This window comes from Salminus brasiliensis, chromosome 17 (genome assembly GCF_030463535.1).
Source record: "Salminus brasiliensis chromosome 17, fSalBra1.hap2, whole genome shotgun sequence".
NCBI lineage: Eukaryota > Metazoa > Chordata > Actinopteri > Characiformes > Bryconidae > Salminus > Salminus brasiliensis.
Window position 1 is genome coordinate 32,228,023 of NC_132894.1, and position 24,306 is coordinate 32,252,328.

Below are 24,306 nucleotides of genomic sequence, written 5' to 3' on the forward strand. Positions count from 1 at the left end.
TATGAGAAGCAGTTGTCCATCGATGTTCACTGGATGACGTTTACATCACACCAGGGTCCCACACAAGCCCTTTTAATAGCGCTCCTCATTGTCAGCTGCATCAATGGGCACATTGTCCACTTAAACAACAAAGCCTCTGTGTTCCCATTTTGGTAAGTAACCTAAAGTGGTACAACTATCTCATGCTGTTTGCTTATATACAGTGGCTCTGACTGTAAAACTGTTATTAATAATCATTAATAAATCACAAGTCTTTTATCAAAAAACACACAAAAAGAACTATTGTGATATAATAAGTCTCCATAATATGAATATTCCATATGTCCCATAATTTGTCATGACTCAAGCTGTCGTACTGATACTGTCATACTGAAAAATACACAAAAATAAATAGAATTTAAAAAATAAAATCAACATTTGTGATCAGATGAAAAGTAAATAAGAACATTTGAAAAAAGGGTATAAATAAATATCAATGTGAATGTGATGTAAGTGGAGCAGCAAGACCTGAAGGCGTGGCGTTTTATTACACGTGTACGTCACGTGATCCGGTGCGTTGGCACTTTTCCGGAGAGTTCGAACGGCTGTTATTTATTTCCCACCCGTATTGAGGCGAACTCCGCCTCCTGCGCTAAGATTGGGTAGTAACTCACACACGCGGCTATTATAGCTACAAATAATAATTTATTTATATATATATATATATATATATATATATATATATATATATATATATATATATATATATATATATATTATTGATTGTATATAAAAAAATAATAGACATTAGTATAATTATATATATAATTATAATAATGTATATTTTTATTTTTATATACAATCAATAATATATATATATATATATTAATGATTATTTGTAGTGGCAGTTTTAGCTTGATGGCTTGAACCATTGTCTACATAAACACTTCAAATAAAACAGACGTGTTTTTGTTTTCTCTGGATTATTTGTAATTATACTACTTGCATTACTACTTACTGTTCTTATTCATTTTCATTATTTACATTATTTTCATTATTTTTTATTTACATTTATATCCCGTTCTAAGCCATTTTCTATTTGTCTTGATGCTTGTGACTATGACTTTCAAAATACTATTGTTATTTTTATTTATTTCATTATTACTGCTGTTTTAGCCAACTATTTGTAAGAAAAAAGCTGCAAATGAATGCATATGAATGAAGTGAGTGTATAATTAGTCCATTGTAATGTAAAGTGACAGCTTTGTATAGACACATTGCATTTTAGTAGGCCTTAAAATCATTTGGCACAAGGATGCATTATGTATTGCCTGAAGACCTGAGAACGACAGTGCTATTATTACACAAACACATTGGGGGCAATAGCTCTCCTTTTGATATTTATACAAATTGAATTTTGAGGGTAGGAAAAAGCTATCTTTTAAATAAGCCATTAATTAAAAAAAACTTTTGTGAGTAGTACCTTTCTCCAGAATATTTGTAGTTATTGTCTATTTTTACTCATTTTAATTATTATTATTATTATTATTTAATTTGTTTGTTTTAAATTTATTTTTTATTTTATCCAATCTAAGCCAAAACCTCCTGGTCTGAGATTTTGCTAGCAACTCATACTCACGCCCAGCCTACAAAAGCTATGTATGCTTATTATTATTATTATTATTATTATTATTAGCATTACTTTTACGGTTGGACCCATCAATTATAGGCAGATAAGATGGAACAGACGAGGTTTTCCTCCACAATATTTTACATTTTTTTAAATAGAAAAAGTTGAATGGTTATTTTACATAATTATATATAAAAAAATACTTTTTTCTTTACTTTAATTATTTTTATTTATATTTTTATCCAATTCAACGTTTTATCTTGTATTTATTTTTATTTTATTTGCACTCGCTGCTTGTGAGTATGACCCACTAGCCAATCGCTGCGCAGGAGGCGGGGCTTGCCCGAATACGGGTGTGAAAATACCATAACACTTCATTCAGTGGCGGAGGGAGCGCCGGCTGAGCTCGGCGTCTGTAAACGATGGAGCGGATATAGAGCTTCAAACTGCCTGAAGATTTCACCCCAAAAAAGCCACACTGGAGGCCTCCCTGTGCCGTATGTATTTTATATTTTATCTACCACAAAAACACTAGCATTTGTACACTGGAATTGCCTCCTTTCTCCTAAGCTTTGAACCCCTTTAGCTAATCGTTAGTCTGGTTAGCCCGGCCAGTAAAACCGGTTAACACCATTTAACCCTGAGCGCCTCCAGTCCTCCAAGAGACAGCCGCAATATTAGGGTCCAGCCAGCCTTAGAAGCGCCTGGTTGGCAAAGCTAAGCGGGAAATGTTGTAATAATGGGCTGTTATAGTGTTATAAGCAGTGTGTAACCTGAGTCATAGAGTACTGCCCTTGTTTTGGGTCTGGGGGTCCTTCAGTTCTGCTCTGTTGGACCCAAATGACTCTGGCTATATGGCTGGACCACAGCAGGTATGTGGGGAACTCAGTATTCAGAGGAGGCTTTAATATCCTTATATATTTACAATTTTACCTCTAATTTCATTATTTAATTTCAATACATTTCTGCAAGACATTTCTTTTTTAGTTTTAGTTTTTTTTAGTTTTTTTTAGTTTCTCCAGGCCTAAAAGCTTCCCAACCCGGAGCAAGAAGGTGAAGATAGTGTTAATACTGACTCCAGCCTCTCGCTTACCTCTAAAGTGTTACATTATTAATCCAGAAGTAATTATTAATTAGTTCTTCCAGCTTGAGGGAACGTTCAGTCACATATAAGAAGACTGCGTTTGAGTGGCCAGAAAAGACAGAAATTAAAGGAGCAATATGGGATTTTTCTTAGCTTGGTGTTGGAAAAAAAACATACTTTTACTTTCTAGTTCATATTTGTCCAAACAACAAAGCATTTGCAGTAACTTCTCACAAATACTGCACAACATAATACAGGTTAAGGTAAAAATGAATGGTGACCACAAAAACAAACAGAAGAAAATGTGGCATATGGGCTCTTTAATGATGAATGAGTGTAGAAGGCTGCTGCGTGAATGGTTTATTGCATTTACAGTGAAAACACCTTCGCTGCTGTTATCCTCTAGAGCAGTGCTTCTCAAATCGGCCCTCGCTCAGCATCAACTGCCTAATATTCTAAAATTGAGCATGTCCCCCTTGTGCCGCCACAGCAGATCTGACCATTCAGATGAGGCCTGGGCTCCACAAGACCTCTGAAGGCGTCCTGAGGTATCTGACACCAAGACTAACGTTGGGGTCTAAGGTGGGGCCTCCAAGGATCGCATTAATGAGACGGGTTCACTAGTTGGCCTTTCTTGGAGCAATTTTGGTAGGTTCTGACCTGACCTGCCTGATGTTTTGGAGATGTTCTGACCCGGTCATCTACCCACACACACACACACACACACTTGCCCATTGTCCTTGCTTTTTTAACACATCACCTTCAAGAACTGACTGATCACTTGCCACCTAACATGTAGGTCCCACCCCTTGACAGATGCCACCGTAGATGAAGATAGTCAGTGTCAGTGGTGCGACACTGAGGTTTGAGCGACAATGCGGGCTGTCTGAGGTCCCCGAGGGCGGGTTTGAGAACCACTGCTTCAGACGCCCTGACAGGCAGGTGATAACAGCTTTCTGTGTGGGTTTATTCAGTCTCCCCGTCCGGCCGTCTACACAGCAGAGGCTTACAGCCGCCGTCTGCGACCGAGACGGGGCCCAAGCTAATCAATAATCCATGCAGGTAAAAGTCCAGATCTCTGTACAGGTAAAGTTCAGCAAAATTTGGCTTAGTCACTGTTGCAGGGCTGGACTCTTGCTTAGCAGATGAGGACAGAGAGGGAGAGGATTATATGCGAGAGGGAGAGAAGGAGAAAGAGTCAGTTTGTTCCTGCAAGTAAGCAAGTAAGCAAGCAAGCGACAGCCTTGTGAATGGACAGAAGGAAGAAAGAGGAGAGAAGAGCAAAGGAGAGAAGGAAGGGTAGGCTAAGTAATGGTACACAGACATGTTTGGATAGAGTTATATGTGTGTGAGGAGAAGTGATGGACACTATAGGTCCAGACAGTAAGAATCCACCCCAGGATTTTGTTCCAACTGCCTGGGCAGCTCTGCTGCAGCTCAGCTGCAGCAGAGCTGCCCAGGCAGTTGGAACAAAATCCTGGGGTGGATTATTACTAATAAAGAGCCTTTTTTAAGATGTAAAGTTTCTTTATCAATATGAAGGTTCCTCATACTCTCAGCCCAATTACAAAAATTACGGTTCTCCTATCGCATCACCCAAGGAACCATTTGAAGCACCTTCATGTTGTAGCTCAAGAGCGTAGCGTCCCAGTTTGTTTACAACCCAAACAGCTTTGTGATCCAGTAAATAACTATTGGAGTCTCCTTAGATTAGCTCTTGCAGATCGATCACTTCCTGCCCCAGGCCTTCTTTAAAATGAAGCAAACAGAAATGCTGGTGTGGAAAATTCCATTTCACAGGGAAATTATGGCAGTGTAACTTGAGGGAAGCTCAGGATTACGGCTTTTGTTGTTTCTTGTGTTCACAATGCTGTAGGGCTGTTGAAACGCCCTCTGTTCTATTGTGTAGTCAGCCGTTAACACAAGTTACGCAAGGAGAGCCGGATCACAAAGTGTCAGCTTTTCAGGAACTCTGTATATCTGACCTTTACTTACACTAGCGAAGCAGCTTACATCGCTCCAGATCAGCGATGATTAGGTGGGATTTGGTATATATGTATATGCGTTTTAATGGAGCATGTCTTAAGGCCTCTGTGTTTGCCTGATGAAGATATCCTAGCACGGAAAGCAGTTTTTATCTAGGCCTAGTTTAATAGCGAAAGTTCAGTACATGGATGTGACAAACCGTGAACCTCAAACACTGCCGTTCGTCGTACAAAAGAAAATCCAGCAGAACCAAAACAGAGCAGGAAAACAAGCTAAATCCAGAAGCCCAAAACTGTTACATCACAGTCTTAGCTCTTAAAATTTGCATAAAGCCCAAACCAGTAGAGAAAACCCTAGTCAAAGCTGGTGAAACGGTAAAACGCAAAAGCTACTTCTGTAGAATATGGTGGTGTTGATAATCCAGGAGAGTAGCTCATCGCTGGACATCGGCCCAGTGTTATATATTTTCGTTGGTCCCAAAATCCCTGGCGGTGCTCCTGGTTATGGTAATAAGAGTTGCTACACAAACCAGGCCTTGTGACCTCAACTTTTCTTGTGCCAGTGTCTGCAGACACTGAGGACGCTAAAGCCGGGAAACTGAGTAGGTATCTGTGCTAGGCTAAATTCGAACCCTAGCCAACCGACAATTACCACATTTCCTTCAGCGTCTGCTCCCTAAAAAACAAACTAGAGCTAACCACACATCAGAACGGGAACTTAGAAACCTGGTTAAAAGCTAAATGGTAACCTTAAAGTTTCCCTAGCTAGCTAAGGTGTGTCGCACTACCTTTCCTAATGTTCCAGTGTTCTTGTTACAGTGCTAAGAACAAAGCTATGCTGGGTCAAGCTATGCGGCTCCTGTGAGCCGTTCTGGTGCCATAAACCAGCCAATTAAAGCAGAGCTCGTCTTTTGTTTTTTTTATGGCCCCTCCGTAAAAGGTAAAACAGGGTGGTTCAGTCTGAGGCAGTATAACAGGGGGGTAAATAGGCTTGAAAAGTGCATTTTTGTGAGCAATTTTTACCCAATTTTATAATATTTCTAAATACATTTTCTGGCAACTGTAAGTATTTTAGTAGAATTGTGTTTTTTAGGAACACATGACTCAGATTGTTCGACTAATCAGTAGATACCTCTATCATTAGTCTAATCATCTGTGACGGGTTTCTTTTACATGCACGGGAACAAGGCAGTGTTTCTCAATCTGTACTTGCTTGCTTCAGGCGCACTTTGTACAGCAGATTAGGAGCTCAGATAATGGACTGAATGCAAAGACGGAGAAACTGCCCTGGACACGCATTCCCCAATTTCATCCTTCACATTGCTGTTGTTTTTCGTGGCCCTTATTATATTATAATTACGCAATGAGAGCACACATTATTATGCTGTAATTACTCGATTAGTTTACTTGTAGCCCATGTTATTTGATATTGCTCCTTAGCTAATTAGTCTCTGAGGTATAACACAGGATGGGAGTCAGGTATTCTCTATGGAAATGCTGATTTAAGCAGGGGAGGTAAAACACACTTGCAGTTTCTGTTCCATTGACTTGCTTGAATGTAATGTGGAGCGCTACTGTAAATTGTGTAGGGATGCTACGGTTAGTCGCTGTGGTCGGTGAATATTTTAACCAGACACATCGTTTTAACATTTTTTTTTTTTTTTTAAGGTTTTTAGATGTCTAAAATACTTCAGTTTAAATATCAGATGCCTTTTCCCATTAACACTACGTAACTGCTTCATGAGGTCAGTAGTTTCTGGCTCCAGTCCGTTTCCGTCTCAGCTCCATTTAAAGGTACAGTTCTGAAAAAACAACTGGGACAGCTGGGGAGTCCGACTCGGCTTCAAAATAGATGTTTCCAAATTTCCAAAGACAGACGGCATTAAAGTATGAGATCACTTGAAATTAGCTTGTGGTTTGGACACTGGGCAAAGGTTTAAAGGCATACATCAGCAGTACTCCAGCCATACACGATCACCTGTTCCGTCCGCAGTTACGGCACTTTGGCTTTACGTCCACAGTAGGTGTGAACCAGCCCTCATAAACCATGGTTAGGGGTACTCTGTAAGTCCGTTGTTCTTGTAGATGCTAAATGTGCTCATTATGTAAATTATATATTCTGGGCATTATATATCTGGGCATTTTTGTTGATTAACGGTGCCAGCATGTGTGTGCATGCACTTTCGGCTTGACTGAATATAGACCATATCTAATTACTCTATTCAGCCATTATTTTAAGCAGATTTCTTTGTGTAAGGAACGGCATAAATACACTAGATCTCACCAGATAAGGGGTGTAAATGCCCCACTGCACTGCTGACTGTTCTGTTTAAAACTACAGTTTTGCTCTTAATATTTAAACCTTTATTTATACAGTTTTGTCAATAAATAACCATTTTAAATACTCAATTGACCATTTTTGGAGAAAAATGAATAATTTAGATGAATCAACAAAATAATACATCAATTAATCGCTAGGAAAATAGTTAGAGGCTGCCCTACTTTATTTCTGAGTATTGTTCTACTTCTTCACTTGCGTACATCACATTTGCTCCACTGGGTTTGGTTGTGCATTTCTGAATCACAGGCAAATAAGGAAAAGTCAATATCAAGCTTTAGGAGGTGAAAGGCTGTGCTACTGTGAATTGCGTAACTGAGCACTTGTGTTTGTAAACCCAAGGAATCAATGCAAGAGCTGTGGTGCTTTGTGTTTGTCAAACTCAAACTATTTCATTAATTCCAGATTATCCCCAGCTGCCCTGTGAACTGTTTGTTAATAGTTCTCTCATTATCAGCCTTGGTGAAACAGACATCTACGATACGTAAATAAGCTTAACCAAATAAGCACAGTGGATTTTATGTATCTGTGTTCCCGAAGAGTGCTGCTCTGGCTGCCATGATGAATTAAGGCAGTCATGTAATGTAACAAATGTCAATTATTGATAAAACAGTGGCCTTTAAATATAGTTTTAGACACATTTAAAAATTTGAGTTAAAAGCTGCTGATCTGGGCTTGTTTTCGTGTTTAGTTGTTCGGTAAAACACTGATATTAGAATAAACATTAATAATAACACTCCTACACAAAGTGGTAGTGGTTCTCCATTAGAACATTTTATCTATGATAAAATAGACAAACTTGCTTTGTATTAAATGGCTTGTTTTTTTTTAATGGAGCTGATTCGTTTCTTTATTAAAATTACACCAGATATAACCTTCTACACTATTGTAAACAATTGACCAGAAAAAAAACACATACATGAGTATAGCTCACAGAATAGAATTTTAAAAATGCATGGCAACATCAATTGCACTATTAAATGAGCATTAAGTTTTACTATTAAGTCCATACTCTGCAGCCCCACTGCTGTGTTTTGTGGTGCAAGCTGAGAGGCAGCAGGCCTGTTTCCTTCTATCAAGATTTCATCTTAAGGGTCTGCCTGCGGGACGCCCACATCATGAAACCTGATAATCGTGGTAGAGCATAAACAACATTCTCTTAGGTAAAGATAGATAAGTAGATAAAATACTCTCTCACTGGCTCTTGATTTCTCTCTCTCTCTCTCTCTCTCTCTCTCTGTATAGCTTCACCTCCTGATGACTCAATGACCTCCACACGATCCTCCACCCGTGGCCTGCCCTCCTTGGCCTCCATCAGCAGCAGTGCCTCCGACACTCGCTTTCATTTCAGATGGAGGGCCATCACAGTGGTAACCATGCTAGCCCTGGGCCTGCTGCTCTACCTGCACCAAACAGTAGGAGGCTCCACAGAAGACACCCAGCACTTTGCCAAGCATCGCAGCGCCGGTGGCGATGTAAGGTCACGCCGTCTGCAGCGGGACACAGACGAGTGGTCCAAGATGCGTTATAATGATACGTACCCTCTAACCCCTCCGGAGCACACAGCCACTGGCATCCGCTACCGCATCGGGGTGATCGCAGACTTGGACACAAACTCGCGCAAAAAAAGCCAAAACACCTGGTTTAGTTACCTGCGCCGAGGCCACCTGCTGGTGTCGAACAGTGGGGACGAAGTGTCGGTGGAGTGGGACCCAAAAACTGTGGTGCTGGAGAGCCACCTGTCCGAAAAAGGACGAGGAATGGAGCTCTCTGACCTGGTGTCCTTTAACGGGCATCTATACAGTGTGGATGACCGTACAGGTGTTGTGTACCGCATCGATGAAGACAAACCTGTGCCATGGGTTATCTTAACTGACGGAGATGGCACCGTCCCCAAAGGTGAGAGGAGATTATTTTCTGGTTTTGAACTTATTGAGGGTTTTTGTTTCAATTGTTAGACCTGTTGTTTAGTATCTACTATATGTGATTCCATATCGTCAAAAAGTATTCAGTATGTAGGATAAATTATTCAGCATCGATGACAAATGATTCAGTATCTACTATAAATGATTTCCCATCTACGGTAAATGATTCCATATCCATAATAAATGATTCAGTATTTACTATAAATGACTCAGTTTATACAATTAATCTACAATACATTTTTCAGTAAATACTATATGGAAGCAGATGTGGTTCTTCTGTGGCTCTGCTTAAAGAACTTACTTTGAAGTAACTGCTGGTTAATGTACATCTAGGCTTTAAGGCCGAGTGGCTGACAGTGAAGGACGAGCACCTGTACGTAGGTGGGCTTGGGAAGGAGTGGACGACCACCACAGGCGAGTTTGTCAACAACGACCCAGAGTGGGTGAAAATCATCGGTTTCCGCGGCGACGTGCGGCATGAAAACTGGGTGCCCCATTACGGTGCCCTGAAGACCGCTGCAGGCATCAAACCACCTGGTAAAAAATGCTACAAACACACTTCTCACACCCTCCTGTGGAGGAGGCTCTAAATCTGGTGTTCTCAGCTTCAGCACTGGAGTTCTGCTGCTTGGCAAGATCTATTTTGGTTATTCTGCTCTTCTTCTATTTTTTAAGACCTTGAAGAAGTGTAAAGATTAAGCTGCAGGGCTCAGTCGGTCTCTAAGGTTGAAGTTGAGGATGCCTGCATGGCTTTTTTTTATTATTAGTAGGTGGACTTATTTGAAGAGATGGACATTATGCCAAAACTGGATGGGTGCCTAAAAAATCATATTCTGCATTTGGCTGATCAGTCACTGATCAATCTGGTTGATAACATGCCTTGAGTTTTCAAGGACATTATGAAATGTATTTTCTCATTACGCCAGAGTCAATGAAACCAGTTTGAGACACTTTTGCTTTGGGACATTGGGTGCATTATCATGCTGAAAGTACTAATAGAAGATGTCTGAAGGGATGTGCATAGTCAGAAACAATGCTCAGATTGTCTGTGGCAGTCAATCAATAATTGATTGGTGTTAACAGGCCCAAAGTATGCCAGTGAAACATTCCCCACACCATTACTCCATCTCCACCTGAATAAGTAGCTGCAGAAGTGTTCCTACTAAAGTACTTTGTGAGTGTTGGTGTAGCATGGTGTGCTTGCCTTACTGAGGAATCAAACCCTGGTCTGCATTTAGATTAAGACCAAATTAACCCTTTAAAAAGGCTATGGCCTGCTGGCGGGCCGGTGTTATTACAAACTTCTATTACCAAAGAATAGCCCCACCAGTTTTTACAGACGTCCCTGTAGTTACTGAATTGTGTATATATAAGAGTGCAATAAGTGCTGCGGCATTAAGGGGTTAAAATAGACAAGAAATGTTGATCATAATAAAGAAATGCCGTGTCCAGGGACACCTATACATACAGTCACACCTATTAAGCTGAATTTCTCTGTCTCTGAGAGTCTGTTTACACCTGGTATTAACATGCGTTTTGGGGAGCACTTGGCCGCATGAAAAGCCAGGTGTAAACATTCCCAGGACATATTGTGATTGGATTGCAGTCAGATCACTCAAACCACCTTCAGAGGTGGTCAGACATGGATCTTGTCCACACTTAAACGGAATGTGTTTTCTGTGATCGGATTCAGAAACCGCTGTTTGCAGAAAGTTAAATAAAAACGATGTACAGGTGGGTGTGCTATTTACACGGGAGAGTACAATCGAATCTCATCTCATCAATCCTCTACTCTTTTCTGTGATGTTTCTGTGCTCCTCCCAGGTTATCTGATCCACGAGTCTGCGGTGTGGAGTGAGCGTCTGCAGCGCTGGTTCTTCCTCCCCCGCCGCGCCAGCTCCGAGCGCTACGAGGAGACGGCAGACGAGCGCCGCGCCACCAACCTGGTGCTCAGCTGCCCTGCCGATTTCAGCCAGATCTCTGTGTCCCGCGTCGGCCCGTTGCTGCCCACCCACGGCTTCTCCTCCTTCAGGTTCATCCCCAACACTAATGACCAGATGGTGCTGGCGCTGAAGTCCGAAGAGGACGCAGGCACCATCGCCACCTACATCACTGCCTTCACACTGGATGGCCACATCCTGCTGCCTGAGACCAAGATTGGGGATGTGAAGTACGAGGGTCTGGAGTTCATCTAGACACTGTGGGCTCCAAACTAAGCTCACGAGACCAGAGAGGACAGGACACAGCAGGGTCACTATGTGCTAGACGAGGTCACTTGATGTCATAGACAGAAATGTCATGAGAGATTAAGGGAAGTATTTCATGAAGCAGGATTTTACACTTAGCTGCATAACTTAACTTTATATTTCTTCTAAATCTGTACTGACGATACTCATAAATCACTCATGAGTCGTGTATTTTATCACAATAACTTAATCAAATTACCAAACCATGAAGACAAAAGACATTGCTACAGTCCTCACTGTGGGCTTAAGTTATCCTAAGTTAACCTTAAAGCAGCAGTATGGAATCCTCCTGGGCTCCCCCTAGGTGTATTTCACTTACAGCGCTGCTGTAAATACCCTTTTTACCCTTTGAGCTCCCCCTCATGGACAGTGTTGCTTTAAAGTTATTTACATCCGCTATCAGTATCAGCGGGGCTGTCGGACTGTCAGCGCATTGAAAAATGCATGTTAGGGGGTCAATGACAAGCGTAAAAGAGGCGGAACGTAGTAAGGCATGGGCAGGGTTGAAGGCAGCCAATCAAAAGATTTTCTGCTTTGCACGCCACTGTGGCAACCAGTTGGGGCGCCAACATTCAGAAGGCAGGTCGGCACCCACTGCTATGTAACAGAGTGAAAAATCTTCTCTATTTCATCATCAGTCAAGGCAGAGTTACAGGCACAGCTGAAGTGATTTTTCAAACACTAGGGGGCGCACTAGTCGGGAATGGGACACCAAAAGTTGTTTTATTTTAAGGCTAGAAGCAGTATGTGTGTGCACATGTTTCTAATGAGTTTACTGAAAAATCCTGCTTTATGAAATTCCTCTTGGCCTTTCTTTAAGATATTTCTGTGAAGCCTGCGGCACTCGTGCATGCACTCGTTTGTCTTGGAGTCACCATGGAGACGTACCAGAACCATCACCTGCCACCTGTGTTGCCATGGTGAGGGAGACGGACGAGGTCGTATGAAAGAGAACCAGCAGAAGGTTTATCAAGTCACGTTACGTGCAGGTGTCTCCGTGCTGTGATCTCCAGCTGTGGGCCCAAGTGGATCTTTATGGCTTCTATGGATCACATCAATGAGGAAACCAGCGCTGCTAAAGACTCAGGGGTTTTCAAGCAAAACGCACAACATAGTTGAACTCTAACCAAACCGAATAATATAAAGGAATCAGTAATATGGAAATTAAATATGTTTATTTAAGTTAGATTTAATATTTTTAAAGAGTGTTCTATTCCTGTTTTAATTCTGTTTTTAAATAGTGGCTGAAATGTACATACTTTGTAGGGACAAAAGTATTGGGACACACCTTTTTGTTGTTGAATTCAGATGTTTCATTCAGCCCTATTACCACAGGTGTATAAAATCAAGCCCCTAGCCATGCAGTCTGCCTTTTCATGGCAGAATATGTGGTTCTAAAGGGCTCACTGAACTCCAGCATGGTTCTGTATTAGGAGCCACCTCTGCAACAACACGTTGGTGCATGACATTTCTTCCCTCTTAGATATTCCTCCATCAACTGTAAGTGGTATTATTGAAAAGTGGAAGCGGTTAGGAACCACAGCAAGTTAGCCAGGAAGTTACAGAGCGGGGTCAGGGCTGAGTGCTGAGCTCAGAGCATAAAAAGTGCATAAAAATCTCCCAAGGCTCTGCTGACTCAATAACTGCAGAGCTCCAAACCTGCTCTTAGAGCCACAAAGGGGAACCTACTCCACATTAATGCCTATGGATTTAGAATGGGATGTCATAAAAGCTCCTGGAGGTGTCCCAATACTTTTGTCCATATTGTGTATGTTCTGAATGTGACTCATTAGAGTTGTGACCATCAGGGATCAGAATTATTTAACATTCTTGGTCTTGGCCAATTAAAATGACATTAAAATGAAGGTGCTTGAACACCCATGTTGTCTGTTTTCAACAAATTGCAGGCCACTGTGTCCAGAACATTACTGACCACAGAACAGCTGGAATTGCACATCACAAGCAGAATGGAGGAATGGAAGTATATTGTTTGTTTGTTTGTTTACTGCATTTCACAATGAATCACAATCCATGTCATCGTAGTAGACAAAACAAGACAAGCATATTCACCATTTGTGTTGGACACAAGATGGAATTTGGCCTCTGCCTTTAACCCCCCCGTGCACACAGTAGAGAGTGAGCACACGTGCCCTGGGAGCAGAGAGGGTGACGGGCCTTGATCAAGGGCCCAACAGTGGCAGCTTGCCTAGTCCGGGTATCGAACCCACAACCCTGTCATCAATAGCCTGGAGCTCTAACTGCTAGTACAATCAGAACCAATCAAATATACCCATGTCCAAAGTTACAAAATTCAGATTCTCTGCACATTCGTAATTTTACTAAAATAAAACAACACAGCCAGTGGAATTTTGTCAAGTTGCTAACATTTGTACATCAGTCCAGAATTATAGTTTAGTCCCCATCAGGACCAGGCCCGCCTGCAGTCCCTCCACTTGGAGCACATGGAGTAAACCCAGCGTCCTGAGGAAATCCAGCATTCTTTTGTCGCCTGTTCTGAATTCGCAAAATACCCCGCAGGAGCCTGAGGGAGGAACACAAGGAGAAAAACAAAAAGAAGTCAGGCTATTTTATAAACAGGATAAAAGCCAAGTGTGATCTGTCCCACAGTGTAATGTGGGATTACACCAAGTTCAGTGGTTTTCTATAGCCCTGCATTGAAACTGATCATTCTCAAACACACACACACACACACACACACACACACACACACACACACACACACACACACACACACACACACACACACACACACACACACACACACACACACACACACACACACAGCAACAAGGTATGGCTGAGTAGCGTGTGTCAGTTCATCGCATCTGAATCTGATCTGACTCCACAGACAGCCATAGAGTCCAGTCTCATCATGCACTACTTTTCACTGCTGTCAGCAAGTATTAACTCACTCACCACTCTCCTTCAGTGAAGAAAGCACACTGCTGATTAGGCGCTTGGCAGTGTTGGTGTCCGGGACTCTTGGATGGATTTGAACAGCCATGAGGGAGGGGAAATCTCTCAGCATCGTTTCAGGGTACTAAAGGAATATAACAGTGCTGAAGCAAAACAAACTCGAGAGAAACTCCAGACATCCAAAACAGAGCTGGAAATGGACCAATTCCAAAACCTCAAAACTGTATGTAACAGTCTTCACTTGTTATATTTTCGCCTTAAAGCCAACACTAACAAGTGGCTTTTACCTTTCTTCACGGCTTCATCCACACCCTCAGCTGACTACCAAATACAAGTCAGACGGGAAGGCACTGGCTTTAACTAGTAAGACTTAATAAGGCCAAGCACGCAGAAGCTAGTCGGTGCTAGGCTAAAAGCTATCCCTGCTACAATCTCTTAGATTGCTAAGAGCAACAAATTGCGGTGAGAGAAAACAATAAGAGGACAGCAACACTCCTGTAAGACTCGGAATAATAGAAATAATTGAAGTGTTCTTGTTACAATGCTAAAAACAAAGCTATCCTATGCGGAGTCCATACTTTTAATCCATGGCAAAATAACAGGGTGGCAAATAGACCTGTAAAACCGTATTTAAGCATTTTGTGCCCTAACCAAAGTCACACACTTAATATTTCTATAGTAGACCAAGGAATTCCATAACACCTTTAAATACGCTATATGGACAAAAGTACTGGGACACATGCTCATTCATGGTTTCTTTTGAAATCAAGGGTATTAAAAACGTTTAAAAAGCAGCTTATTTTATTTAGCTGGAGTAACCATCTCCAGGCATTTTGTTACTAGATGTTGGAGAAGCATTATTGAGAGGATTTGACTGCATTCAGCAACAAGAGCGTTAGTGAGGCCAGAATGTTGGATGATCACCACCCCATTCCACCTCATCATCCCTAGCCCCCCCAACTCATTCCAATAGTATTGGGTGGAGCACCACCATCAATCATTCCAGAGAACACAGTTCCTCCACTGCTCCACAGCTCAATGCTGGGGGCTTTATACCCCTCTAGCCCACGCCTGGCATTAGGCAGCTTGGTCCAACCAAGTCCATCTTTTTTTGCTCCAGAGTCCTATTCTATTGGCAATACTTCTCTACTGGGACTCGACAAGCTGTGCGTATGTGCTTTTGCACATCTGTGTACTTAACTCAACTTAAAAGTAGCTAAATGCATTTATCACAAGGGGTGTCCAAACATTTGGACAATGACCTAACAAGGCAAAAAAGGTAGATTTAGAGGTTTATTGTCAGACCATGTAGAAGAAGTGGACGGCGTTGGTGGTGGTGTCCAACTTGTCACTGACCTGGGATTTGGTCATGGCCGTCTTGGCATCAGTGAGGGCAAAAGCAAAACCACAAAGACCCCCTTCATCCTCCAGCACCAGGTCACAGTGTTTAGATGGGGAAAGCTGACCATTCACCAGCCTGAGAGCACAAACACGGGACTGCATCACATACAGAAGCTCTAAACACAGCAAGTACTGATAGTTGACGGCTACATTTGCAACAGCACTAATCAAGCTGACATGACCGCTAGAATGGTCACTGTTAGTTCTTCTACTGATATTACTGGTCATGAGCGCCACTGCCTCAAACCATGTCAATACAAATACAGGTGTGTTCTTACCGGTCACCGATTAATGCAGCTTGCTGCAGTGTTTCGCTCTGCATCTCCTTGGTCAGCCTCAATACATCAGACTACAAATGACACACACACACACACACACACACACACACACGATTTTTAAGACTCTTAGACTTAGCCTTTCCCAACTCTTAGCCTTTTAGACTCCTTAACACTTAACATCTCATTTGACTAAACTATTAAAATCTTTTTTTAATCATTTAGAGGAAGTGACATCATCAAGGTCATCATTCACTGCATGGTTCGAATAGATCCTCTTCCCTTTTCTTTATATATGAAAAACATTTTACAAGCTTGTCAAGCTCAGTGTTTCAACCCTGTTTATGATTAAAGCAGCACTATGGAGAAATGGCATTTCTTGTTCTTGGGCTCCCCCTACAGTCAGGAAGTGGAATTGCTGATTTGGACTGAGACAGTAGAGTGATATTACAGGATTTTACACCAATATGACTGGTTATGCAGGGTTATGCAGTTCCCGTAAGCATTTCCCTGTTTGCTTCACCAAGATCCATACTGCATTTTTCTGCCACGTTGAGCCCAGAGTACCAACGATAGCAGCACTACTCTCCCTACTACAGTCACTACAGAGCATTATCTTGATTCTGAAGCTGTTAAAATCTTAGGTTACACACAATGTTTGTCACATAGTGGAGTTATGAAATAGATTTTTGGGAGGAGGAACACATTTCTGGGAGGAGCTTGAAGCACCTCCTCACTAATCTAGCGTCCTATAAATTCCATCTCTACCTTGTATCCGTGTCTACAAGGCTTCACAGCCTTCCACCACCCTGTCACCTCCATCATTCCTGGCCCCACTCCAGCCGGTGGGGACTGGCATCCTACCACAAAGCTCAAGTCACACAAACTCCAGCACAAAGTCCCCCAAATAGTCATAAGCTGAAGGCATGGTCTGAACTGCTAAAAAAAAAAATGGCTGGCATTGTGCCAAGTACAGAAACATCTGATGTGAAAACTTCATTTTGTACAGCAGCATTTGCCACCACAGACAGGCATTAGCATTAGCACAGCACCTTCAACCCCGTCACATTTATAAAAGCGATAGTGTCACAGTAGTGTCGAAGTAGCTTCTTAGCGGAGGTGGCTCTCGGTTACCTTGTCTGCTGGAGTGCATGGCCGAATAGTATACACTCTAGCGGCTGGAGGGGTACGGAAGAGATCCCGGTTCCCGTGACATGGAAGCATTCTCTAGAAATCAAATGCAGGTCAGCAAAGTATATGTTAGGGCTCCTTAATTATTCAACCTCTTTCTTATTTGAAACATTCAACAGATTAGTAGTGAAAACTAATAAAGTGTACCTGGAACTCTCCGGAAAGTCCACCTCTGAAGCCCCACGGCTCTGGATCGTCATTTATAACCTGAGAGGGAGGAGGATTTTGGCCTCCTAGCCCAAAGAGATGAAGATATAGGCAAAAAACATCAGTGTGGTCGAGCTTCTGAAGGTAGTATAGGCTTATTATTCAGCTATTATTTAGCTATTATTCATAATCCTTATTATTCAGTAACTACTACAAAGTATTTGGGAACTACTGGGAAGTTAATACGTTGAGAGTAGATTAACAACAGATAAACTGCAGCAAAGCACCTACCCAAGCTGCTAACGAACGCTCTGGCTAGGGACACGCCACTCTTAATGTCACAGATGTAGTTATACAGGTCGTACAGAATGGTCCTGTTGGGTGCGTTCGACAGCCTGTTAAACATCTGGACGACTGCAGCACACATTTCATCAAAGTGTTCCGCCCTCTCTCGCCATTCTTTGGCCTGTGGATGGAGATTCAGAAAAGATTGTCACTTTACCATGACCGGCCCAGTACAATAACAATATGATAAAATCATTGTAACTGTAATAAATAAAATAAACAACATGGTGCCAAATCCTGCACCTTTCGGAACAAACTTACAGTAGTTCAAACTACAGTTTACAATCAGTCAGTCAGTAATAATAATGTAGCTGCAAATGATTCTATACTGACTGATACAATACGACCATGTTCACCATTAGTGTGACACACAGTGACAGTGAGCACACGTGCCCGGAGCAGTGGGCAGCCATTGCTGTGGCGCTCGGGGAGCAAAGAAGGCGAAGAGCCTTGTGCTGGGGGAGTTACGAACGGGTGGGTTAATTAGCAGAACCACATTGGGTGAAAAAAAGGGGGAAAAAACTGTTTTTACAGAATTGTTAGATTTTCAAAGCAAACAAAATTGGATTTGAGTGTGTATTAACAGACATGAAATTGGTGATCTGGTCAAAGCCAGTGTATGTTAGCAACATGTCTAGCATATGTCTAGCATTACAAACTAACAAAGGACATCAAGGTATCAAACAGGTCTTGGCGGTTCGCCTGCATCTGGGGTCAGTAATCACTCATGTTTATTAGATTTTTTGTCAAACTGTTCCTTTAAGGTGGGTTTTGTACAGAGTTTCTCCAAATTAAATTAAAAAAAAAAAAAAAATGCTGACCTTGCTGTTCTCCGGTGCTACAGGGCTAAAAACAGCTGCGTCACGGTTGCCACGAAGCCAGTGGAGCTCCGTCAGCATGGTGAGGGCAGTGGGGCCGTGTTCGTAGGGTAGGTAGAAAAGCTCGGACAGCAGTGTCAGGTCCTCCAGGGTCAACGGCTCGGCTGTGTAGAGCGGATTCTCTCGGGGGCTCGGCACATACTCATCTGTCTGCATGGGCTCCTCTTCAGACGGCTCTCTCTTGGGGCAGCCGCTGCCAGCACGGGACACTGTCCATGTAGAAGGAGTGTTTTAGTGAGCGCTAAAGGTTCTACAGGTTTAGGGACAGTCTTTATGCCCTTCACCTGGTATTTTTGGATGTAATTAATTGACTTAATAATACATGAATTATACCAAATGTGACCAGGGGTCAACCATCAGGTCCAGCTTACCATCAGGTTGATCTGCCATACTAAACTCAGCCAGCCAATCTGTGAGAGCAAGCCGCAGAGCCTCCTGGGGGTTGTAGTCAGATCCCTGATCCTCACCATCTGGAACACAACAGCATTATCCGTTCATCGTGTTTCCAGACTGTACTAATGAGACCTTAATGTTTGTTTATTCTCCAAATGATAAAGAAGATACAAAAAGCACCAGCTTACCCATGGAAACATCTTTCTGGACAGTGCTGGACTTGCACCAGGTGGCTAGTGTATGAATAGCCACGAAATTCGGCTCAAATTCACAGTTGGGGTTAGTGAGCACTCCTCGGAGTTTGGGAATGAGCTCTGTGGGCCGGTTCTTAAAAGGTCCCAGGAACAGCCTCTGGGGGTCGTAATCGTTTGCGTGAATGTTGTCCCAAATCACTGGTGGCCTTCGGAGAACAGTGGACACCTCCTCTATGGATGCAACTGAAATGTCCTGGGACACCACTTTTGGGCCTGAGAGAAACAAAAGGCATGTGTATATACACACACACACACACACACACACACACACACACACTGTATATAAAGTACACCTGCTGTTCAGAATATTCATTTAAAGATATGAAATTCCAGGTTTATTATTAACAGAATACACTACAGTTATTTTGCATTAAAAAACAGCAAGAATGTTTTGCTATCTTACCCGTCCAGAGAATATCAATCGCAGGGAGGAGTTTCTCCCCAACAGTGTGTAAATATGTAGACTGACTAACACTTGGGGTGCAGAATGCAGCACAGTAATCTGTAAGAGAAAATCACAGTGTAGAGATGGAATATCAGTATCAGTGGACATCCATATAGAGGGGTATCAGTATCAGTATCAATGAATCCTATCCTGTCCTGTTACAAAACTACCCTGAAATAGCTCACCGTTAGCTGATCCCCCTGCTCTACAGACCTACTTAACCTGACAATTACAGGAGAGTTTAATCAGGTGTGCTTGAGCAGGAAAAGCACAAACACTGTGCAGGGATCCAGCCCTCCAGCACCAGAATTGTCCAGCCCTGCTATATAATATATAATGTCATGATGAATATTTGGAACCTGGTGGACCACAAGTATCAGGTGAGGTGGAGGTTTTGAAATGAAAGGGCACTATTTTGTGGGAGATGGCAGGATGTTTGATTGTCTTTACCTGTTGGGCAGAAGAGAAAGGTCTGTGGCTCCTGCAGGTGCTGGAACACCTGGTTGGTGATGGCCACCTGTGCGTGAGCGAAGGAGCTGAAGGCCTCTTTATCAGCGGCGCACATTTCTGTCTCAATGTCGTCAAAAAGCAGAGCAAAGGACCTGCAGCCAAACATGCACACCTACGCGCCCCAGCGTACAAGAGACACAGTCATATTAGGTTCTGAGACAAATATCCGACAAACCTTCATAAACTGGATGATTGTGATCGACCTTCAGGATGCGTCACAGCCATATGCTGGAGTCACTGCTTTAGCTCACGACCAGATTATCTGTGAATAATGGCAGCGACAGCACTTCATTCTCTCTGCTCCAGGGGGCGCTGTAGTGTGGATGACCCTGTGCTCTTACCCCAGCTTTCTAAGATTTCTAAGATGTAAAGTGTGTACACAGATCAGCCATAACATTAGCACCACCTGCCTAAAAATTAGTAGGCCCCCCCCCCTTGTGCCAGCACAGCAGATCTGATCATTCGAGGCATTGAAGAAATTCAAATACCCACCAATTAATTAAGTAACGTAAATGATGTAAAGAGATGTATAGTGCCTTCTAATGTCAGCAAAATTAGCATGTATGATTAGGTTAGTCCTTTACCCAGTTTTACTTTTTTCCTTTTGCTGCATGGTGCATTCTAACGTCCTGACTGTTTGCACAATTTGTGTATAATTGAATATTTATACAAGTGCTGTCAACGTTAAACATGTTAATGCACATGATTTATCTGCAAAGTTTAATGTGTTAACCTTTTTTTTACGCAAATTAACCATCTTACCAAGTTTGGCCCCAACCTCCTCCTGTAGGTTGCTCTTGCTAGTGACATATTAGCGTTTTTATTTAGCGATGTAAACAGCATCGCTACTATTGAGCTCAGAGCTTATTTATGCTGAAATATGGATTAAATCTAAATAACTATCTCTCATTCTCTTACACACACACACACACACACACACATCTGCTCCTCTTTTAGCTCTTAGCGTAATCCAGCCCAATGACTGATCATCCATTTATCTCTTAAAGTTGGTGAAGCATTTTCTCTGTTAAAGCTTCTGTATCTGATCTTCATTTTGTTCAAGGCTATAGTTCCCAAAAAAAAAAAAAAATACACCAAGATATCATAAGAAAAAAAAATCAGAATTAGTCACAGAACATTTGTGATCAACGCTATTAAACTTTTTAATAGATCGACACCATTCATTTGTACATCACAACTTCAGGGTAAAAGCTTAAACACAATCTGCAGGCTGTTACAATACCATTAGTCTAGATGCTATACAATAATAATTGTTGCCATATGGCAACAGTATGCAAAATGCAGCTGCGATCTGCAATGCATACTATAGTATCATTCATAATAAATGAACAGGCTGCATTTGGGCACACTCAATAATATGTACTTTCAAGTCTGGATCATAAAAGTGGCCTGTGGCAGTGTATTCGTTTAGTCCCAGTTCCTGTAAGATTGCTAAGATTCCTGTAAATTGATGTCTTTTAAAACATATAACATACATTCATCCAGTCAAAGATTAATAACTCACAGCAGCAAAGGAACATTACCTGGCTCAACTTCCTCTTCAGAGCTGCCACCTCTTTGGGGTTGGAGAATGTGATATCCAACCCGGGCGAGATGGCATAGACGAACTCCACGTCTCGCGCTTTTGCAGCAGTGATGAGGGTCATCAGTTGCTCTTTAATGACACAAAAACGAGCCCAAAGCATTTACATACAGCTCTGGACAAAATGAAGAGACTACACCAATTTCCATTTTTTTCTTTAAATCAGCATCTCGACACGTATGGGAGCGATTGCATTCCAGTCATTCCATCAAACAAAGCTGAACTACCTGAATTTCTGCACCAGGAATGGCAGAAAGTCACCCAACAGCAAAGTGAAAGGGGAGCATAATCAAGGTAATTTCACCAACTAGTGATTATTTCATTCTCTCAGGTAAAGCAGTAGCACTGTGCTGTTTTTAAATTTGAATATCAACTTTGCATTGATTCCTAATATGAATATTAACATGCATTGATTTCTTTGCATTATCTGAGATCTGAAAACACTGAATCTCTCTTGTTATTCTGAGCAGATGGCATTTCTGCAAATAAACAGTAAATATTTTATTTGGACTATAAAAAAATGCTGTCAGTGGTTTATAAAACAAAATGAAAATGTTCATTTCATTCGACCACATGCCTGTAAATAGTAAAACCAGAGAAATTGATTATGTGGATTGTTTGAATGGTAAAAAACCTTTTCACTGCATTTCACTAATCAGTACATTTCATCCACTGCGTTCCTGCACTGAGAAGGAAGAACATACGTCCATCTATTTGATGTTAGTATTTTCAGTAGGTTGCAACTGATTACTTACGCAGTGTAGCTGTGAAAGTAATCTACTCCTGAGCGCTGGTGACCAACCTCACAGCAGCTATTAGCTATATTGCTATATAGCTATAATGCATGGTGGTCCTAAGCACTGATGGATGGGGCAATAACAGATAAGCTTCCGTCCATAACCCAGAACTGTAAACCGGTGTTTCTGATAAAACGTCCAATGAGTGTAGAAGCTAGGGGTCGGTTTGACCGAAGGTGTTGGGGATACTAACCTGCCTCCTCAGAAGTGTAGAGCTCCCTCCAGTACATCCTGTGTTTGTAGTCATCTTTTGGGGCATACAGGTATGTGTTCAACCCCCATTTCTGCTCCCTGAGTTCATAAAACACACACACACACAGAGAGAGAGACATGGGTTCAATGATGAAACATAGATAGTATCTATGATGACTGTTGTCGAAGCAAATAAAACGTTTACTACCTTCTAAACAGCTCCTTCCTTTGCTCCATAGTCCATGGCCGTCCATAAAACCCTGGAAGACAAAGGTCAGTGATGACCAGCTCTTAATAGAAGCCCTGGGAATGCCCAGGCCTGCTAATAATGTAATACTAACCTCAATACAACCATCATCAAACACATGCAGCAGAAGGCAATACCTGCCCATACTGCCTTTCATCACTGTGAGCCTGGGGCTGCACACATTGCTTGTCTACACTTCTGCATTGGATCCCAGATTAGCCATCTCCAACCCACCTTCCACAACACCACTCAGAAAGGTCTTGGAGCTGGAGGAGGTCGTCTGTGACATTTCTCCTCTTCTGTGGGGCTTCTCTTGAGGCAGAACAGCTTCCAGGATCAGTGTAGTGAGCAGACAGGGCTCCTAGCAGAAGTGAGTGGGTCAGTCAAGCCTCCCCACACACCAACGTCAGCTACCCCTCCTGCCTTTTGCCTTTTCTTACCGTTTGTGCTGAAAGTCAAAATCAGTGAGAGACAATAACAGCCGGTGTCTTCTAAACAGAGCAACAGCCGGACAACTGGACCTTGCTCGCAGCCCAAACACACACCTCTTCCTCAGTTCACCCCCTTTAATGCACCTTGTTCCTCCTTGCACTTTGTGTTTACACCTAGTGCGCAGGCGCAAAGCTGTCACCGCTACCAAGCTCCGCCCTGATGTAGCTACCTACTACGCAGGCGCTACAGCGGGCCGCGTCCCATTTCGCAGACTTTCAGCTGTAAGCCTTAAGCAGGCCGCGTCCCAAATCTTAGACTTTTGTATTTTGTATAGCAAGCAAAAAATGTGCACTCCAGTGTCCATCAAGTAGTGGAGAAAGGTACCCTGATGCCATGGATGTTTAGGCTGTGTCCTAAATGCATAGTAACAGCCCAAATAGTATGTCAAAAAACTTTGATAGCCAGTAGTATATAATAACTAGTGCACATTATAACTACATAATAAGGGCAATTAGTTAAAGACACTGAAATACAGAATAAATATTGTAGATTTAAAAAGGATACAATTGAAAATTAACAATTTAAGTTGTCAACACCAGCTTTTGCTGGTAGATGGTTTCAGATGGTCAAGGTGGGGGAAAAGTTGCTCATCCAGGTAAAAACATACAACATAAGCTGGTAAAACTGCTGGTTATTATACAAGATGTTAGCAATGGTGAACCATTAGGCACCAAATACGTAACAAGACATTCTAGTGGGTGTGTGCTTCTACTGGTATGCAAAAAACTGCTGCACTTTTGACAGCCCACAGGAGGTTCATGAAAAGTCCAAAGTTTACAGGTCCTATAGCTGACTAGCTGTTTTGTAGCCTGTATGAAAGGTCTCTCATTCACTCTTTCACACAGAAAAGCTACAGAATAGGTTGTACTTTTACTACTTAATTCAGCGCTCAGTTTTGGAGGTCGCAGAACCCCCACACCTCTGCATTGCAGTGCCTGAAGCTATAGAAGACCAGGCATGTATCTTAAAAGTGTATGTATAATAAAGGAAAACTCAGCCCACCAAGAATAAG

At 42.2% G+C, this 24,306-nt stretch overlaps 2 protein-coding genes across 5 annotated transcripts; one reads left to right on the top strand and one right to left on the bottom strand.

Moving 5' to 3' along the window:
* Window positions 1-2,001: 2,001 nt before the first annotated feature.
* On the top strand, window positions 2,002-13,062 carry cant1b (calcium activated nucleotidase 1b). 3 transcript variants are annotated; one of them, XM_072660119.1, is made up of 4 exons: window positions 2,002-2,106; window positions 8,262-8,915; window positions 9,275-9,478; window positions 10,766-13,062. In XM_072660119.1, exons 2-4 carry the CDS (start codon window positions 8,282-8,284, stop codon window positions 11,134-11,136), a joined length of 1,209 nt encoding a protein of 402 aa, XP_072516220.1. In that variant the 5' UTR covers window positions 2,002-2,106; window positions 8,262-8,281; the 3' UTR covers window positions 11,137-13,062. The 3 variants fall into 3 exon arrangements, with proteins under 3 accessions (XP_072516220.1, XP_072516221.1, XP_072516219.1); XM_072660120.1 differs by lacking the exon at window positions 2,002-2,106 and adding an exon at window positions 3,572-3,635; XM_072660118.1 differs by lacking the exon at window positions 2,002-2,106 and adding an exon at window positions 3,847-3,992.
* A 111-nt stretch (window positions 13,063-13,173) lies between these two features.
* On the bottom strand, window positions 13,174-23,431 carry ogal (O-GlcNAcase like). 2 transcript variants are annotated; one of them, XM_072660116.1, is made up of 17 exons: window positions 23,243-23,431; window positions 23,037-23,163; window positions 22,764-22,815; window positions 22,557-22,654; window positions 21,508-21,638; window positions 19,904-20,075; window positions 19,412-19,510; window positions 18,943-19,221; window positions 18,733-18,831; window positions 18,305-18,570; window positions 17,430-17,604; window positions 17,139-17,224; window positions 16,935-17,027; window positions 15,804-15,874; window positions 15,481-15,601; window positions 14,125-14,248; window positions 13,174-13,729 (listed from the first exon to the last, which is right to left on the bottom strand). In XM_072660116.1, the coding sequence occupies exons 2-17, from the start codon at window positions 23,089-23,091 to the stop codon at window positions 13,593-13,595; spliced, it is 2,058 nt and encodes a 685-aa protein (XP_072516217.1). In that variant the 5' UTR covers window positions 23,092-23,163; window positions 23,243-23,431; the 3' UTR covers window positions 13,174-13,592. The 2 variants fall into 2 exon arrangements, with proteins under 2 accessions (XP_072516217.1, XP_072516218.1); XM_072660117.1 differs by having other exon boundaries at window positions 23,037-23,250; window positions 23,348-23,430.
* Between the last annotated feature and the right edge of the window lie 875 nt (window positions 23,432-24,306).